Consider the following 21,071-nt stretch of genomic DNA (forward strand, 5'->3'; position numbering starts at 1 on the left):
ATGCATGTAATATATGTCTCACAGTAAACCAATATACGGTATTTTCCGGTGTATAAGCTACTCCTATGTATAAGACGCACCCAAGAAATTTAATACAATTTTCCGGAAAAAAACCTCACAAGGTACTTTGACTGCATGCGTACGAATCATTTTCATTGAAATGGCAATGCCATTTTGCTGATTTTTTTGCACCCATTTCAAAACTTCGGTCTCTAGTTCTGGCCACTTCGCAATTTTTCCACGTTCCGTGCACTTTTCATTACGCAAATTGTACAAAATCTCCTTCTGAACCACGGCAAGTTCTAATCATCTTTTCTGTAGGCGAAGGTCCAAAATGTCTTTCAGCTTCCCTATTCCCGTGTTCTTCCGCATATTTTACAACCTGTAATTTGTAACTTGAAGTATATGAATATCGCCTGTATTTTTACATCACTAAAATCTACGGGGAAATATCAAACTGAACACAAAATATCTCAACACGTCAACTCAATACTGATAAACCTCGGTAACTGATTACTCGGATAAGATATTATGAAACTTGAATAGGGACTCCCCGTTCTTAGCCAATGACGCACTAGAAGTCACGTGAAGGTCACACATCAATTTGATTGCACCATTAACCGCCTACAAAGATCTTGGAACATTAAAGGGAGTGTGTATGACTTTGAAAAGAGGAAACAATCCTTACCTTCATTATATAAGATGAACCCCATTTTTAAGATGAATTTTTAAGGTAAAAAAGTGTGTCTTATACACTGGAAAATACGGTATGTAATGTATGTATTATATGTAAACAAATGTACATAATGTAAGTATCATATGTAAACAAATGTAAGTAATGTACCATATGTAATCAAATGTATGTAATGTATGTAATAACTGTAACAAATGTATGCAATATAATAAAAAAAATGTAAATCATGAGTTTACACTGTATATTTTGATTGCATATGTGTAAATGCTGTTGTACAATCAGACCTTTTCAAACTTGAAAAAAAAAAAAATACAACATGTAATATTATACAACTTATGTAACTCTGAACAATATAATTGTAAATTATTACTGTGATTGTTATTTAAAAACAAAAAAACTATGTTATCATCATTACTATTTAAATCTCATTATATGTAGCACAAAGTGCTGAACCTTGTAAATAAAAAAACTTATTTACATACATATATATATATATATATATATATGTAAATAAGTTTTTTTACCTTGGGAATAATGTATATTAATGTATATATATGCATATATATATATATATGTATACATATAATTATTACTCTATCCATGTATATAATTTATCTGAGACATAATAAAATGTTTAAAAAAAAAAAAAAATCATTACCCCAAGACCTCATGGAGTCAAAGACTCATCTGAGAGGCCCTTTTATCACACACACACACACATCTCATCATATCGTGTCTTAAACACACTCAAACTCCTTGCGGACACAACACTCTCAGACAAGGCATTCCAATCATTCACAACTCTGCACGAAAAAAACCTGCCTCTCACTCCCCTACTCACACCCTCTTTATACAGTTTCCAGGGATGACCTCTGGTTCTCCCCTGATCTCCCACTATTCTCTGTAGAACTTCTCCGCCATTGATCCTATAACAACCGCTTACCAACTTGTAGGTCTCTATCATATCTCCCCTCTTCCTCCTGTCCACCAGACTCCGCAAATTACATCTTCTCAATCTTTCCTCATACTCAACATTCCAGAGGTCAGAAACTACCTTAGTCAGTCGCCTTTGGACCCTTTCCAACATCTCTTTATCCTTCTGAAAACCCAGTGACCAAATCTGGCCACAATAGTCCATGTGTGGCCTAATCAAAGCCTTATACAACGGAACAAGAATCTCCCTACTTCTACATATCAGTGTTCTCCGCATCATTCTCAGAAGCGTTTGTGTTGTCTTCACAATTTTGGCGATGTGTCCCCTAAATTTTAGATCCTAATCCACTATCACCCCCAGATCTCTTATTTCCTCTACTTCCAACAATATATTCTCACCAAGCATAAATTCTGCATCCCATCTTTGTTTTCTAAATTTTAAAACCTTACATTTTGCAACATTGAACTCACATCCCCATTTCCATGCCCAATCACTCACTTTATTCAAGCCTTCTTGTAAGGCCACATCTTCACTACTCTTTATGGTTCGTCCCAACTTTGCATCATCTGCAAGCAACTGAATATCTCCATCCAAATCTTCGCCGATATCATTAATATACAAGTTAATCAGTAATGGCCCTAAAACAGATCCCTGAGGCACTCCACTAGTGACTTTCCTTTTCCTGGATATCGCACCCCCATACACAACTTGTTGATACCTATCAGATAGCCAGATCCAATGCACTAATCTAATATCCAACCCCATCTGCTCTAGTTTAACTGTCAACTTATCATGAGGTACTCTATCAAAAGCCTTTGCAAAATCCAAGTATATTACTGTGTATCCTTCTCCTCTGTCCAAGGAAGCAGTCACTTTATTGTAATAAGTAGATTACTAAAACATGACCTCCCTTTATCAAATCCATGCTGTCCATCAAAGATGATACCATTGTTGTCAACCCAACTTTGGATCCTAGTTCTCAGAAGCTTCTCCAACAACTTAACCACAACACCTAACACACAGATAGGCCTATAGTTTGATGCTTGAGTTCGATCACCTCCTTTATGAAGTGGCACAATCTTGCCCTCCTTCCACTCCTTAGGAACTTGACCAAGTGCAAGACTCGTATTTAAAAAATATGTCAAGGCAGGTGTCAACTACCTGGCACATTCCTTCAGAATTATCAAGTCCCACAGCCATTGTTGTTCGTTTTAACAAAAGCTTTGGTGTTTCCATAATAATTTGTAATAAATGTTAAAATATCAGAGTCCATTTTTATGTTTTTTAAGATAGTGATCAATTTATTTCTATTAACTGAATCAAAGGCTTGCTTGAAATCTATAAAACAACAGTATATGGGCACGTTGTATTCCCAATATTTTTCTGCTATATTATTAATGGTGAAGATGTGGTATATAGTGGATTTATGTGGTCTGAATCCTGCTTGGTTTTCCTCTATAGTTTTTTCTGTAAGTACCTGTGTTCACTTTGTATAATTCGGATGAATAGTTTATAACTATGACTTAAGAGTGTTATGGGTCTATAATTTTCACATATTCTTTTGTCTCCTTTTTTTGTGAATTGGTATAATAATTCCTGTTTTCCAGTCAGTTGAAATTACTCCAGTATAAAGAATTTGATTAAATAAATTCATTAAGAAGTTAATGGATTCCTTGCCACCATATTTCCAGAGTTCTATAGATATTTCATCTTTGCCAGTAGCTTTCGAAAATTTCATTTGGTTTATTGCATTTATAATTTCTGCTGGAGTTATGGGTGGTGTCATCTCTTCTGTTATACTTTCCTCCTCCTGTTCTTTTTGAAATAATGTTTGATAGTAATCCTTCCAAATTATTTTAATATTTTGTATTGATCCAGTTTCTAGATTGTTTTGATTGTTTTTATTTTCATTGTTAATGGTTTAACTTTATAGATCTTAGTTAATTCTTTTATAATTTTATATACCATTTTATTGTCATTTCTTTTATTAGCTTTTTTGCAGTTTTGCTTTTTCCTCCAACCAATTATTTTTGGCAGATATGCATATTTTATCAATTTTGTTTTAAGGTTCTTATAATGTTGTTTATTTTCTTCTGTATTTCTTATATTTAATATATGCTTTGCTGCTCTTTTTTCTTCTAAAGTATTTAAAATTTCAGGGGTTATCCATTCATGATTTGGCCTTGATGTTGTACCAAGTATGTTTCTTGAAGTACTTGTAACATTTTTTTTACCTTGATTCCATGTATTTTCTATATTATCATAGGTTAATAATCTAAGCTAATTTCCTATTAATGTTTGATAGTTATCTTGCATACATTTCTCTTTCAGTTTTGACAGGTCCACTTTGTTGATAAGAGCTCGTGATTTACAATACTTGAATTTTAGTTTAATTTTTGCCACAAGCAGTTCATGGTCAGTGTCGAAGTTTGGAGTTTTTAAAGTTCTAACATTGTGCACTGATGGTTTCCAATTGCGTTTGATTAATATGTAATCGATACAGTTCTTGATTGTACCATCTGGTGAGGTCTGTGTGTATTTGTGGGAAGGTCTATGGAAAAAAAGAGTATTACAGATAAATAGATTATTTCCTTTACAAAATTCTAATATTCTTTCTCCTCTTTCATTTCTGTTATCAACTCCAAACCTGCATATCACATCCTCCATGCCTGGGGTGAACTTCCCAATTTTGGCAATAAAATCTCCCATCATAATTATTATTATTATTATTATTATTCCTGACACCTCCAAGGAGTCCGAAGACTTATTGTGGGAGGACACCTACAACTGATTAATACATCTTTCTTATTAGTCTTGTCTATTAGATCTTGCAACTTATCATAAAAGGTATCGATTTCTTCATCTTCATGTGACTGGTCAGGGGTGTAGATTTGAATTATTGTAAAGTGAACATTTTTCTCTTTACCTTTTAATCTGATAGCAATCATTCTTGGGCCATAGCTGCATTTTGTAGACTATTATTCACTAAAATGACGACTCTTTCTCTATGTATATTGTCCTCTCTGACCGAGTAGAATAGTTTTCCTGAATTTAGATTTATCACTCCTTCTCCTGTCCAGTGGGTTTCAGCCAAGTCCACAATGTTCCATTTAATCCTAGCTAGTTTTTTTCCATCAGACTTGTTTTCCCAGGTTTTAGCAGTGTCCTTATATTTAAAGTTAAGAGAGGATAAACTCTACTGGCTGACCACATAAAATACTTCTCGACTGCTCCCTGTGATCTAGGATCAGTCGCGTCGTCTTCCTCGGATGCAGTAACATTCTCTTGACATGGTGGAGAATCCTGATTCATAGGGTTTAATGTCAAAATAATGCAGCCGACTTGTCACTCCTCTGCTGCATCCTTTGGTCCATGGCTCCTTATTCTTTATTCTGAGCAAACCCATTGGGGTTTCCCTCATCCGCCACCCGAGGGATGCACCTGGTAGGAGTTAGGTCTCCCCCAGGCTCTACCTCACACCATATGCTTTCAAAATGATTAGTGTCTCTGCCTTCCAAAGTCTTCACTCTTAGAGGACATAAGTTGTCACTTATCATAAGCAGTACTCCACCACCATGCTTTCCCTTCCTATCCTGCTGAAAAATGCTGTACACTGCTACATCTATTCCTGTTATAATATCCTCTTCTGTCAACCACATCTCAGAGATACCAATAATCTTTGGCCAGGCTGATGCTATGAGCGCCACCAATTCCTCTCCTTTATTCCAGATACTCCTGGCATTAGTATAAAGCATAAAAATGCCACTGTTTCAATACCTAGCTTTATCCCCTCGAGACTCCACTGGGCTCAGCGTTACGTGATGTTGATCCCCTTCTCCCAAGTACCCATTCCCACAAGAGGCCACCCCTGCTACCATCGACCCTGGGTATTTTAGTTTTTCTGCATTGACACAACACCAACTCGTTCAGAACAGCAATGTTTCGAGATGACTACGTCCTTCCTCATTCAAATGCAAGCGGTCTCTTGCATACAATTCCTCAAATGCCCTCAGCATCCACATATTCCAATCCTCTCTTCTGACACATTCCAGCTATTATGGTATTCGATATTACTGCTCAGCTCGTCACTATCATGCCTAGGCAACACACACACACTGTGCATGTTGCCTAGGCATGATACAAAATGTGGTGTTTTCTTTTGTAGGTGGTACAAAATGCGTTTTCTTTTGTACCACCTCAAGGAAGAATCTCATATCTCTCGCCACCCAATTTATATTGCCCCTCAAGTCATTCGTTCCTACCATCACAATCATCTCATCCACCCTTTCACCCCTCTTAATTGCCATAGCCACACTTTCTATCATTCCTCTAAGCAAATACTCCTCAAACATCCTATCTTGTACACCACGGATTATTGAGTCTCCATACATTACACTCTTGCATGGAAAATTGTAGGTGATTGGAATCCACTGCCTGAGAGTGGGACAAGTGTGTAGATGGTTAATGTATTTAAGGCATAATATGATAAGCTGTATGTTTGCATTACAGAGGTACCTCCCATGATGAGCCTTTTCACTCCACATGGAAGTCTGATGATGATAACAATAAAATAAGACAAACTAATTATAAAAACACATGATTCACATACACAGCCCACGTAAATTCAGTTACTTCAGCTGTAAATCTAAATCAGCCAAGAATCCGTTAACAATGAACACATAAGCAAAATACTTCAGCTAGATTGTTTATCATCTGTTGCATAGTCCATCATGAGAATAGGTCAATAATCTTACAAAAGGAATCAGACTTCTGCAGGATAAAAGAAAAAGTAAAGAAAAGATCACCCCACCTCTTTAGAACTCTAATTGCAATTGGGGGAGAGCAAGAAAGAACACAGACAGAGAGAAGAGAGAAAAAAACAAGAGTGGAAGCCAGTCTATGGGCAATATATTGGGAGTACATATTACATGAAAGAAGACATGAGAGTAACTATTATGGTAAGGAAGGTGAAACTGGAATATGAGAAGATATTGGCCCTAAGATCCAAAGAAAATTCTAGGGAATTTTTTAGCTATGTCGCCAGTAGGAGGAGAAATGTTTATGGAAGAATGACATTGTGGGATAAAAATGGGAATAGAGTGACTGATGCAGAGGACATAGTGGAATTGTTCATTAACGACTTTTTTGGTGCATTTTCAACCTGGAGGAATAAGTTTTAATACTAGAGGGATAGGGCAGATTCGAGGTTTAGAGGTGCAGGAGGAGAATGTGTTCCAAATACTGAGTACTCTGGATGTCAGTAAATCTGTGGGACTGGATGGTATTTCACCAAAAGTTTTGAGAGAATATACTAAGGAACTGACAGCTCCTTTGACCTGGCTTTTCAATGAAAGTCTGGCTACAAGAAAGGTGTCCAGAGAATGGAAGGAAGGTAAGATAGTTCCATTGCATAAGGGCAGTAGCAGACTGGAAGTGTCTAATTATAGGCCAGTTTGTGTGTCAGTAGTTGTTAAGATCTTGGAGAAATTAGTTAGGGACCGTATACAACATTGGGCAGATGAGAGTAATGTTATCTGTGAGAGTCAACAATAATATGTGAGGGGGCAATCTTGTTTTAGTAATGTGCTAGCCTTTTATAATCAAGTTACAAGAGCAGTAGATGAGGGAAAGGCATATAATGCATTTTCTTGGATTTAGCGAAGGCATTTGACAGGATGCCACACGATAAGCTGATATTTAAGTTGCAGCACATGGGTTTGGATGTCAGGTTGGTCAGCTGGATTCAGGATTGGCTGTCCGATAGGTATCAGAGAGTTGTGTATGGTGGGGAAGTTTCAAGGAGGAAGAAAGTTACAAGTGGGGTCCCAGAGGACTCAGTACTGGGACCTATATTGTTTAACTTTTATATCAATGACATTGTCAGTGGATTGCAGGGGGATGTTCAGTTGTTTGCGGATAATGTGAAGCTGGGAAGGGTTATTAGTAATAGTGCAGATGTGGTAGCCCTGCAAGAAGATTTGACTAAGCTAGACAGATAGGCAAATGAATGGGAGAGTCGGTTTAATGCAGCAAAATGTAAGGTCTTGAGGTTTGGGACACATCGATGGGACTCTGCATACTCTGTTGGAGGAGATATACTGGAAGAAGTAGGGGAGACAAGAGATCTGGAGTTGATGATTGATAGAAACCTGAAAATCAAGGGACATGTTGCAAAAGTGGTGAAGGTAACCCAGATTACTGCTGCAATAATGAGAAGGATGTTGACCTGCAGAGATAAAAGAGTTATCATTCTGTTGTATAAGACCCTGATCAGACCACATTTAGACTATTGTTCTCAGATTTCATCCCCAGGATTTGAAGGGAATAAATTAACTGCGGAAAGTAGTCAGGACTGTATATTGTTAGTTATTAGGATCGGCTGAGGGAATGTGGACTGCAGAGTTTGGTGGATAGAAGAAGGAGAGGTGATATGATTGAGACTTTGAAACTGTTGAGAGGTGGTTACAGGGTTGACACTGAGGAATTCTTTCGCTTGATTGAACAGCAGGAAGGTGTGATGAGAAGGGACCATCCCTGGAAGTTACGAAAGGAAACTGTGAGCAAGAGGGTGAGGAGTGGTTTCTTTGCATCGAAGGTGGTTGAACCGTGGAATGCACTGCTTGATAGAGTGGTGAGAACAGTCAATGAATTTAAGGAGTGGTATGATAGACTTTGTGTTTCCTAGGAAGGGCCTCCCGCGATGAGTCTTTTGACTCCTTGGAGGCCTAAATAATAATAATAATAATAATAATAATAATAATAAAAGACATATGGCATCTGAACCCCTCAGATCTTCAAAAAATAAAGGTAAAAAATTAAAATAAAGGGAAAAAAAATTAATACAACACACATTTTCATATAAAATGATGTTTCAATGTTTTTGAGAGAAATAAAACATTCAGAAAATGAAAATTTTTAGTAAAATAAATTAAAATCTCATTTAAACTACAAAATTGATTAAAGAAAAACTTACTTTCATGCATGCCTAGGAGAGCTAAGGTCACCTGATCAGCCCAAAAACTGTTTTTCTGCAGACCAATGCCATAACCAGAACGTCCAAATTGCTCTCCTGCAGTAACTAGATTGCAGTCTTGTGCAGCTTCATATTCCACACGAGAAGAGTCCCATATGAAGGCATTGAGTGCACTAATATGAGAAATACACATGTAGCTACATATGCAGAGCAACAGTACATGAATACATGTGTGAAACTATACATCTGCAGCTCAAAATAAAAACAAAAAAAATTTAAGCATAGGTTCAAAAAAGTTCAAATATATATGCAATATGCTGAGTAAGTAGAAACTATGTTCAGACATCTCCTATTTTTTTATTTTTTTTGTACACTGACCCAACAAATGAGAAGACATAAGACAATTTAAGGTATTACTAATGAGTACATCGCCCAGATCCTCAAGAAATTCACTGATGAATTTCTTTTGAACAGCTGGAAGATGTACTCATTAATTTGGTATAAGGAAGAAGTTGCTTCAATAAGTTTGAAGCTGTACTGTGTGTGTGTGTGTGTGTGTGTGTGTGGATGATGACTAGTAGCTGTTCATTTCTTACATGAAAATGGAGAAATGGTGGTAGCCAGTTTGTTGAAATGGCACTTATGATGATACCTTTATATATATATATATATATATATATATATATATATATATTATTATTATTATTATTAAGAGAGACCTCCAGGGACTCAAGAACTCATTAAGGGAGACCACATACCACACACACCAGCTGTCATACTTATTCTTGAATTCATTCACACTGCTTTGCACTCACAATATCCAATGGCAATCCATTCCAATCATGAACCATCCTATGAGAGAAAAATCTATCCCTCATACCCTTCTTAGCGGCATTCATTCTCAGCTTCCAAGGACGCCCTCTTGTCCTTTCCCCACCCTCCATAAATTTAAAAATTCCATCAATTGAAATCTTGAATGACCCTTTCAGAAGTTTGTAAGTCTCAATCATTCACCCCCCCCCTCTTTCTCCTGTTTACTAGGGTCTGCAGTCTACAAATTCTCAATCCGTCTTCATAATCAGTATTCTACAATCTTGATATTTTTATCACTCTCCTTTGCACTCTCTCCAATATACCAAAATCACAACGGAAACCAGGAAAAAGACCTGCACACAATAGTTCAAGTGAGGTCTTATCAAGGACTTGTAAAGAGGTAAAATGACATTCTTATCTTTACATGTGAATGTTCGTTTCAGCACTGCAATTATCTTTTGAGTTGTATCTGCAATCTTTGATATATGGCCCTAAACTTCAACTTCCTATCTACTAACACTTCAAGATCCCTAGCTCATTAGTTTCTTCTAGTATAATCCCACCAATATAATACGACATTAGATATCTAATCACACCAACGTGAATGACTTTACATTTACTGACAATGAACTGACATCCATTTCCTACAATTCCAACTAAATCAAATCGTTCTTCAAGTACTGCATATCAACTGTCAACCCATTTCTGAATGCAAGCCTTAACCAATTTTTCCAAAATCTTCACCACCACCACTCTTGAGATACTAATTGGTCGATAGTTGGATACATCGGCTTTGCACCATCCTTATGCAATGGAATTACCATACATTCTTTCTATTCCTGCGGAATCTTCCTTGTTCTGAGCCTCATGTTAAACAGTCTGGTCAAAGGAATAGCCAGTTCAGCTGAACACTCTTTCAGCATAAGTGCTGATATCCCATCAGTCCCTATTGCTGAATTCTTATTCATTTTATGCAACAGCTCTAATACCTTGTCCTCATACACCTGAGTTTCTTCATCCAGTGAAGAGGTAGCAATGAGCTTGATGTCACGTACACCAGGTTGATAGCTTTTTACAAAATGGGCACTCAATAGATGAACAACCTCTTCTGTAACTGTAACCATCATGCCATTTGTATTTAGAAGAGTTATTCTTTCATATTCATTCTTTCTTTTATTTTCAGCATATCGATAGAATCTTGTGGGTTGTTTTTAGCACGCAGAGTCAGTGTCTTTTCATACTTGGACTTTGCTTTCCGTACAACAGTTGTGACTATTCTAGCCTGCTCCTTACAATTTTCATAATGCGCATCATCCTTATGCACACGGTATTCCTACCACATCATCCTTTTTTTTACAAATCTCATGCATAATAAGATTACACATCCATTTGACTCCTACTCTATTTATTCTTCGAGTTCTCAGGACACACTTTGATATTGCATCATTTAAGTACTGTTTAAACGCTTCCCATGGACTTTTGATATTTTCCCCATCCATCAACTGATCCCATTCCACTGAACTCATTATACTCCTTAGTTGGTCATAATTTCCTGCTTTGTAGTTCAGCATGTAATCTTTTCTGGATGGAACATTCATAAACTTAGTCACTTCCCAAGTGACTAAGTTTATGAATGATCACTCTCACTAACTGGAGGCAGAATAGTTATGCCTTTAACTGAAATGCCTTCTGACACTATAATGAAATCTAACACTCTTTGACCTCGAGTCACATGTCACATGCTGCATGAGGAAGTTGTCCCACAAGAGCTCGATAAATTAATTTTCATTCTTCTCATGAGATTCTACTGCAAGAAAATCAGTATTTGGATAATTAAAGTCTCCCATTATGATTACTCCTTTTGCACTCATCTTTTCTATTTGGTGATGCATTTCTTAATCACTAGCAACCGATCCACCAGGTGTGTAACAACACCCCACTATGTAATTTATCTTTTTAGATTCTACCTTATACCAGATGGTTTTAAACTCATGCCACGTGAAATACTGTTAGTAGTAGTAATACAATCATAGGTCGCAACTGTAACTGGATTTAAGTCATAAATTAATTGCGTGCGCAATTGCATGCATTATTTAAATTGCGTGCACAATTGCGTGCATTATTAGCACGCAATCCACGAATGGATTGCATGCTGATAATGATATCTGATATCATTATCAGCACACCTCCTCTCCTATCCTCTCTATCCTTCCTAAAAATAGTGTACCCTTTACACTCGATGACAGTTAGTATGACTGATTCTGATAGCCAGGTCTCACTAATGCCTATGATCTGAGGCCCTCAACATATTGACTAAGGTAATAGACTCTACCCTTTGTTTCTGATACTCCAAGCATTCATGTACAGACAATAATTACTTGAATACTTTTTTGTATACCTTGTCTGCTGTCTGCATGACATAGCTGGACAACTTGCAGATCTCTATTCTTCTGGAGAAATTAGTTAGGGATCATATACAACTGTGGGCAGATGAGGGTAATGTTATCTGTGAGAGTCAACATGGATTTGGGAAGGGGCACTCTTGTTTTAGTAATATGTTAGCCTTTTATAATAAAGTTACAAGAGCAGTAGATGAGGGAAAGGCATATACTGCCATTTTCTTGGATTTAGCGAAGGCATTTGTCAGGGTTCCACATGATAAGCTGATATTTAAGTTGCAGTACATAGGTTTGGATGTCAGGTTGGTCAACTGGATTCAGGATTAGCTGACCAATAGGTATCAGAGAGTTGTGTATAGTGGGGCAGTTTCAAGGAGCAGAAGGTTACAAGTGGGATCCCACAGGGCTCAGTACTGGGAACCTATATTGTTTAACCTTTATATCAATGACATTCTAAGTGGATTGCAGGGGGATATTCAGTTGTTTGTGGATGATGTGAAGCTGGGAAGGGTTAAAAGTAAGAGTGCATATGTGGCAGTCCTGCAAGAGTATTTGAATAAGCTAGACAGATGGGCAAATGAATGGGGGAATCAGTTTAATGCAGCAAAATGTAAGGTCTTGAGGTTTGGGAAACATCGATGTAATGCAGCATACTCTATGGGAGAAGTTATACTGGAGGAAGTAGGGGAGACAAGAGATCTGGGGGTCGATGATAGATAGAAACCTGAAATTCAGGGGACATATTGCAAAGGTGGTGAAGGTAACACAGAGGATTGCTGCAATAATGAGAAGGACGCTGACCTGCAGATAAAAGAGTTATCATTCCGTTGTTAAAGACCCTGATCAGACCACACCAAGACTATTGTTCTCAGATTTGGTCCTCGGGATTTGAAGAAGATAAATGAACTGTGGAAACTGTTCAAAGGCAGATAACAAAGACAGTTTCAGGACTGTACAATGTTAGTTATGAGGATCGGCTGAAGGAATGTGGACCGCACAGTTTGGTAGATAGAAGAAGGAGAGGTGATATGATTGAGACTTTTAAACTGTTGAGAGGTGGTTACAGGGTTGACAATGGAGAGTTCTTTCTCTTTGTTTAACAGCTGGAAGGAGTGATGACAAGGGGCCATTTCTGGAAGTTCTTAAAGGAAATGCATTTTTTGAAAATTATGGAGACAACTACCGTGTTTGAATAAAAACTTTAGTTTAATATAACTAAAATCTACATTCGACGTTTCGACCTTTATGTCAAGGTCATCATCTGGAGCATACAACTATACACAGAAAACAAACTACACTACAATCAAACCGGTTTGTTAAAGATACTGACCAACCGCTACAACAATTGTTGGCCTGACCTCTGGTGGGGAAAAAAAATTATACATCAACGCTAGAGTCCTATTATTAGTTTTATCTGTTGGTTGTAGAAATGCATTCAGCATAATAACAAGTATCTATCTATATACATATATTAACATCATGAATATTCTTGTACATTCCAGCCAGTTGGTATGGAATGGTTTCTAATACTAGCTGAGGATTGGCTAGAGTCCTGACTTATGCTGGATCTTATATATTAGGTAGGCTGAATGTGTGCCATACAGATCCTTGGAATTTTCATGCCATCTTTGTTGTTGTTGATATTTGGGTGGTTTATCAGAATTTTGCAGGCTTCCTTAAATTTCCTTTCGTACCAGGTTTTTGTGCGGTGTAAAGAGCAGGTGCTTTTCCAGTTGATTTGGTGTAAGGTGTTGAGCACGTGGTCTGAGAGGCCTGCTTCACCATAATGGTTATATTTAATGTGTTCTTTCTTGCGTATAGGGATTGTCCGTCCTGTTTCACCAATGTACGGTAAGTTACAGGTGTAGCGGATGCAATAGACACCAGGATGTGCTAATGGCAGGAGAGGATCCTTAGAGGAGTTGAATATGGTTTTAAGTTTAGTGGGTGGTTTAAAGGTGGCATTGAGGTTATGATGTTGTAGGATTCTGTTGATTTTTTCTGATATCCCTTTAATGTATGGGATGGCTATGGTTTTACTCTAATCCAGATTCGTTTTTGTTGTTGTTTTATGGAGTATTTTATTGATAGTATTTTTGTTATAGCCATTATTTATGAATGTGTCACTGATGATTTTTAGTTCATGTTTCAGGGCTTGTTGATTAGGGCAAATTGTTGTAGCTCTGTTTTTAAGGGTGTTAACGACACCATATTTATGTGATGGTATGAGTTAGCATGTATGTATTGGCCAGTGTGTGTCAGTTTTCGGTAGACCATGAAGGATAGACTGCCTGAAGGAAGACGTGTGATTAATGTGTCTAGGAACGGGAGCGAATTTTGATTTTCGATTTCGATGGTAAATTGTATGCGTTTGTGTTTTTTGTTCAGGTGGCTAAGGAATGTGTTTAGTGTTTGTCGCCTGTGTGGCCAGATCGCGAACACGTCGTCAACGTATCTAAGTCAGACTGTTGGTCTTTGTGTGGCAGAATCAAGCAGCCTTTGCTCAAAGGTTTCCATGTAGAAGTTAGCGATTGCGGGGGGGGGGGGGGATAGTGGTGTGCCATGTTTACCATGGCTGTACCTTCTTTTTGTAGGTAAAATTTGTTTTGCCACACAAGGTAACTAGACTGTAGTACGTGGGCAAAGAGGGCCATAATGGCGGGCAGAAATTTGTTTTGTTGTAGGAGAATTGTGTCATTGATGGGGACATTAGTGAAAAGGGCAGAAACGTCAAAACTGACTAATAAGTCATCTTTGTCGAGTGTTATGCTTTTAATTTTGTTTATAAAGTGTTGTGTGTTTTTTATGTAGGAGGGGGAATGACATACCAACTCCTTGAGTTGCCGCTGATTTTTTGGCTAAGTGGTAATTGGGACTGTCTATTCCTTCCATGATTGGTCGAAGGGGCATCAGGTGTGGTTAGAAATACACAAACATTTTGTTTGTGTATTTTTGGGACCCCATATATTCTTGGGGGGGGGGTTCAGTTTTTTAACCGTGTCTGGTGGCCAAGAAGTGATGGACTTGAGTAGTTTCTCTGTTTTATCCTTTATCCTTTTTGTCGGGTTATAATTCACTAGCTGATATTTGTTGTTATCGGCTACTAGTTGATTCATCTGTAGTATAAATGCCACTGTCGTCCTTGACAGTGACCTGTCAAAGTGGCATTGCCTTTATCAGATTTCGTTATTATTATGTTTTGTTTGGCTTTTAATGACTTAATTGCTGCTAGTTATGTTTTTGTGAGATTGTTCTGTATGGTTTTCTTAGTGTTCAGGACATTACTAGTTTCTAACCACACCTGATGCCTCTTTCTATGTAGTAGATAAAATCCAATTTGTTTACCTTTTTAGGTGCTATTGCGTAGCTAAGTCCTTTATTGAGTAGCGTAAGTTCGCCGCTGTTCAGGGTGTGGCTTGATAGGTTGATCACATAGTTCTTGCTTGCCGGTGGTTGGTTGCTCCTTGTCTCCCTTGATTGTTGTTCATTGTTGGTGTTTATCGGGGAGGCGGTCTCCTGATTGGGTGGATTCTTGTGATTGGGCGCCATATTTTGCCATTGTTTCAAACTGTGGAATTTCGTCTTCAGTTTTTCTTTATTCCCCCAGAATATATGGGGTTCTGAAAATACACAAACAAAATGTGCCTCTTCAACCAATCATGGAAGTAATAGACAGCAGTCCCAATTACCACTTAGCCAAGAAATCAGCGGCAACACTCAAGGAGTTGGTAGGTCATTCCCCCTCCTACATAAAAAACACACAACACTTTATAAACAAAATTAAAAACATAACACTCTACAAAGACGACATATTAGTCAGTTTCGACGTTTCTGCCCTTTTCACTAATGTCCCCATCAATGACACAATTCTCCTACTAGAGAACAAATTTCCACCTGACATTACGGCCCCTCTTTGCCCATGTACTACAGTTCGGTTACTTCGTGTGACAAAACAAATTTTACCTACAAAAAGAAGGTACAGGCATGGGTTCACCACTATCCCCCCCCCAATCGCTAACTTCTACATGGAAACCTTTGAGCAGGGGGCTCTTGATTCCGCCACGCTAAGACCGACAGTCTGGCTTAGATACGTTGATGACGTGTTCACGATCTGGCCACACGGGCGACAAACGCTAAACACGTTCCTTAGCCACCTGAACAAACAACACGAACGTATACAATTTACAATCGAAATTGAAAATCAAAATTTGCTCCCGTTCCTAGACACACTAGTCACATGTCTTCCTTCAGCAGTCTATCCTTCACGGTCTACCGAAAACCAACACACACTGGCCAATACATACATGCTAACTCATACCACCACCCATCACAAAAATATGGTGTCGTTAACACCTTTAAAAACAGAGCTACAACAATTTGCTCTAATCAACAAGCCCTGAAACATGAACTAAAAATCATCAGCGACATATTCATAAATAATGGCTATAACAAAAATACTATTAATAAAATACTCCATAAAACAACAACAAAAACGAATCTAGATTAGAGTAAAACCATAGCCATCCCATACATTAAAGAGTTATCAGAAAAAATCAACAGAATCCTACAACATTATAACCTCAATGCCACCTTTAAACCACCCATTAAACTTAAAACCATATTCAACTCCTCTAAGGATCCTCTCCTCCCATTAGCACATCCTAGTATCTATTGCATCCACTGCACCTGTAACTTACCATACATTGGTGAAACAGGACGGACAATCCCTATACGCAAGAAAGAACACATTAGACACATTAAATATAACCATTATGGTGAAGCAGGCCTCTCAGACCACGTGCTCAACACCTTACACCAAATCAACTGGAAAAGCGCCTGCTCTTTACACCGCACAAAAACCTGGTACGAAAGGAAATTTAAGGAAGCCTGCGAAATCCTGATAAACCACCCAAATATCAACAACAACAACAAAGATGGCATGAAAATTCCAAGGATCTGTATGGCATACATTCAGCCTACCTAATATATAAGATCCAGCATAAGTCAGGACTCTAGCCAATCCTCAGCTAGTATTAGAAATCATTCCATACCAACTGGCTGGAATGTACAAGAATATTCATGATGTTAATATATGTATATAGATAGATACTTGTTGTTATGCCCAATGTATTTCTACAACCAACAGATAAAACTAATAATAGGACTCTAGCATTGATGTATAATTTTTTTTTCCCACCAGAGGTCAGGCAAACAATTGTTGTAGCGGTTGGTCCGTATCTTTAACAAGCCAGTTTGATTGTAGTGTAGTTTGTTTTCTGTGTATAGTTGTATGCTCCAGATGATGACCTTGACATAAAGGTCGAAACGTCGAATGTAGCTTTTAGTTATATTAAACTAAAGTTTTTATTCAAACACGGTAGTTGTCTCCATAATTTTTAAAAAATGCATTCGGATCACCGTGTAAGCTTAAATGAAAGGATTACGAAAGGAAACTGTGATGAAGACGGTGAGAAGTGGTTTCTTTGCATGGAGGGTGGTTGAACCGTGGAATGCATTGTCTGATAGAGTGGTGAGAGCGAGTATGGGCAATGAGTTTAAGAAGTGGTAAATAGACTTTGTGCTTCCTAGGAGGGACCTCCGACAATGAGTCTGGATAGACTTGTGTTTCCTAGAAACACAAGGAAACACAAGTAATAATAAATATTTTCTATTTTGTTATCTATTGGCTTCTATTAATTAAATTTATTTTATTATATATAGGCATGACATCTTCTTAGAAGACTTCATCAGATGCGTAACATGGAGTTTATTGTCTTTGATGTAACTGCAATGTGCCCTATTTTGGTAAGACAGAGAAATACATTGAGTTGCATATGGAAAACGTGAGACACATCATGTATGGGAAAAATGGAGCCACTGAACTATCTAATCACATTGCCAATCCTGCTCACCCTAATGATGAAGATTCTGTTACTCATCCAGTGATCTGAAACAAATGAAAAACATTTTAAGATGGTACGATGAGCTAGGGAGTAGAATTGCAGAATCAACAGAAATTGTCCTCAATCTGAACCATCTTCATGATAATCTTAGTTATAACCTATTTGACTGTTACTCTTCAGCTATCCAGCTTTGACATACACGAGATAATGCCTGCATAAACATGCCCAACAATACTATGGCATTTAGAATGCTTTCAAATGATGAGCACTAATACTGTATGAAAATAACTCCATTTACTGGGTTTCCGTGAAAGAGTAGCACACAAGCCAAACATCAGAACAACCAAGGCAACTGGTTTGACTTGGTGCAAAGAGCATGTGAACTGCACAACTGTACCAGTGGAAAACGATACTCTGGAGCAATGAATCAAAGTTCACCTGTTTCCAGTTTGATGGCAGGGTGAGTGTGTGTGTGGGGGGGGGGTTGTAGCCTGGTGAATGCTTGTTACCACAGTGTGTTGTACTTGATATTATTGTAAAATTTTGTGCAATAAATTAAAATAATTAATTTATCGAACTCTATTTTACAGGGGTTTAAGACCTAAATAATGTAAGAAAAATAATATAAGAATCCTTTTGTTTGAATAGAAATTTACTGTATTGAAAATTGTGTTAAATAATTCCTGTTAAAGTATTGTACTTAAAATTAGAAAAATGAAATAAGAGATATTAACATTGTAAGTAAGCTATAAGAATAGTGTATCAAAAAAGTTCGCAACAACTTGCAAACAAATTGAGTAGTATAAGGCAGCAAGAAGATCAGAGTGACATCATCATCCCAGTGGATAATTACAGACATTCGAAGGCTGGGAACAAAGAGCAAGGAGCATATTTAAGGGGACTACTACAGGCTACAAAAAAAGAGAAGACTTGGACTTTTTACTACTGCTGCTGCTGCAGGTGTTTTGTTTCCCAATTGGCTGAGTGGAAGAAAGGAGAAGAGGCGATGGAATGGAGTATGCAACCGGAGGTTTGGCAGGCATCGCCGGAATTCCTTTGTCGGCAATTCCTCTAAAATGGTCCGGGAGGCTTACAAGGAGCAACTGACAATATGTCCCATCGGATAGCTGGCCACGATTCCCGCAAAACGCATGATGTCAGGTCAACAAATTAGCCAACAGTGGAATAAGAGAGATAGAGTACAGAAATGTCCAAGTCAGGAACATGTCCTGTGTAATGGAAAGGATTCAGGATATCCTGATTGAGGTATAGTTCATGAAAGAGGCTTATTGAAAGAATTGTGAGTAAACAAAAGATATTGTTATTCTTTTCCTTGTAACTTAGATAAGTGGGAATTGTATGCAAGTGTTACAAAAGATCGGTGGTATAATTTTATAGGTATTGTATAGTAACAAGGTAGAACAAGTGTATATGTATTTCTGGTGCAAGGAATATTTCCTGAATGTAGTTATGTTAGAGGGAACAGTTATTCTATACCTATTGTAAAGAATCTGTATTTTTATAGTGCTAAGTTGAGTGAAAATGTTAATGAACATAAAAATGCATATACTTCAATGATGCAATAATTTTGCTGAAGTTAGAAATGTTAAGAGTTGTACTTAACAGTTGTACTTTCGACTGTTAAGTTAGAATAAAATGTTTTGTTTAAGCAACAATTGATCTGATCATTTGCCAATGCACTATCTCAAATAAAATTCATACCTGTGTGCATGAGTAGATTTAGGATAGCCACGACTTGCTGTAATGTTAGGAGGATTTTTGCTGAGACCTTACCTTTGTACATGCTCTTATTATTCTTAGACTATATTAATTTTTCTAGACTGGCGCAGTCATTAATAAAAATAAATTTGTCAAGAAGAAGGGTCTGAGAGAATAAGTATACTGCAAATTGTTTAATCAACTATCACCAGCGATAGTTGAAAAAACAGGCAGCTTAATGAGCAGTAGGAGCAAAGGGCAAGGTAAGAAAGAAAGGGAGGGAATTAAACATTAAGAACAGGAGGGCTTAGCAAACAAAGAAAGTAAGGAAGGTTAAGGATTAATGAGAAACTCTGTGAGCAGTATAAATTTTACATAAAGCACAGCCCAACAAGATTACAAGTTAATGAGTTAATAATTAGGCCATTCATGAGATAGAATACAAGAGAGTACAATAAAACAACCCCCCAATGGCAGAAAGATTTTACATTACCATAGTAACATCAATTTGTTTGTGTGAGTGTGTGTATGAGTGAGAAAGAGAGGCAGAAACAAGGAATGGCAGAAGTTACACCCAACAGCCTTAGCAAGAGAAGAAAAAGGCTTACCTGCAAGTTAAGCAATATAGAAGTTTATTGCATTTGGCACCCTTAAAAAGATTTATTGGACAAAATAAGAAAAAAAAATTGACTGACTGCAAAAGGAACTAAACCATACGTAATTAAGCAATCTGAAAGTGGTGATTTGCTTTTTTCATCTGGTCATGTTTATAATGTCAATAGTTTTAACAGTTACAGCAATTTTAAAAGATAAACAAAAAATTCATGATTATATATGTGATTTAGTGTTGCAAGTAGTATGAATGACTGTATGAACGATGCAGTGGAAAATGAAGAGAATGACCAGAAGGTAATGGAAAAGATAGTGCACTTATGTGGAGTTCTTCACAGAACAAAACGTGAGATTGAGTGATTGGAGAAATGTCTGGTGGATGGTATGATACAGATGTAAAAGAAAGGGAAGAGAAAGCAGAGCATGACAGAGTGAAAGCATAAAAATAAGAACGGGATTTTGTATGGAGATTCATTGATATAAGGAGTCCTTGAGGAGAGTGCGACGAAATCATGTTTTCCTGGAGCAAAGATAAAGGATGTTATTTATGATGTAAGCATGCAAGGAGTTAAGGTGAAGAAGTGTAAGTGTTTATTCTGGCTGGTAAATGATTTAACAGGTGACAAGTGTGGTATGCAATGCGTCACATGCTCATTTAGGTTGGGTGTGCTGTTGTGTGGCTTATGCAACCCATTGCATTAGCTACAAAATTTGCTTCAATTTGACCGCATGATTACATTTTTTTTGATGTATGAATTAAGAGTGCATAGCGCATCAGGGATCATCTTAATTGGTGCAATGTAATTAATTGTAGGATAAATTTGAATACTTTAATTTATCAATTAATATAATTTCAAATATCAAAAGCATAAAGGTCAAAGGAATAATAGCTATGCTTCATATGCGCCTTTTTGAATTTTGATACAACTTTTAAATACAGCCACATAATACACATAGAAATCAGAAAAGTAATCACTGGGTAATTATTACTTTCTGAACTGAACCAAAGAAAGGCTGAAATAAC

The 21,071-nt window shown here is 37.3% G+C and overlaps 1 protein-coding gene across 1 annotated transcript in view; it reads right to left on the minus strand.

Moving 5' to 3' along the window:
• Positions 1 to 21,071, minus strand: part of LOC150105230 (glutamate [NMDA] receptor subunit 1-like) — a 550,508-nt gene that overhangs the window by 56,801 nt on the left and 472,636 nt on the right. Inside the window, exon 15 of the mRNA XM_090395141.1 lies at positions 8,602 to 8,774. Within this exon, the coding sequence (XP_090251267.1) occupies positions 8,602 to 8,774 (173 nt within the window). The remainder of the gene's footprint in view (positions 1 to 8,601; positions 8,775 to 21,071) is intronic.

The sequence above is a fragment of the Typopeltis vanoorti genome, chromosome 7 (genome assembly GCF_054136105.1).
Source record: "Typopeltis vanoorti isolate ZY-2024b chromosome 7, IOZ_Tvanoo_1.0, whole genome shotgun sequence".
NCBI classification, from domain to species: Eukaryota; Metazoa; Arthropoda; class Arachnida; order Uropygi; family Thelyphonidae; genus Typopeltis; species Typopeltis vanoorti.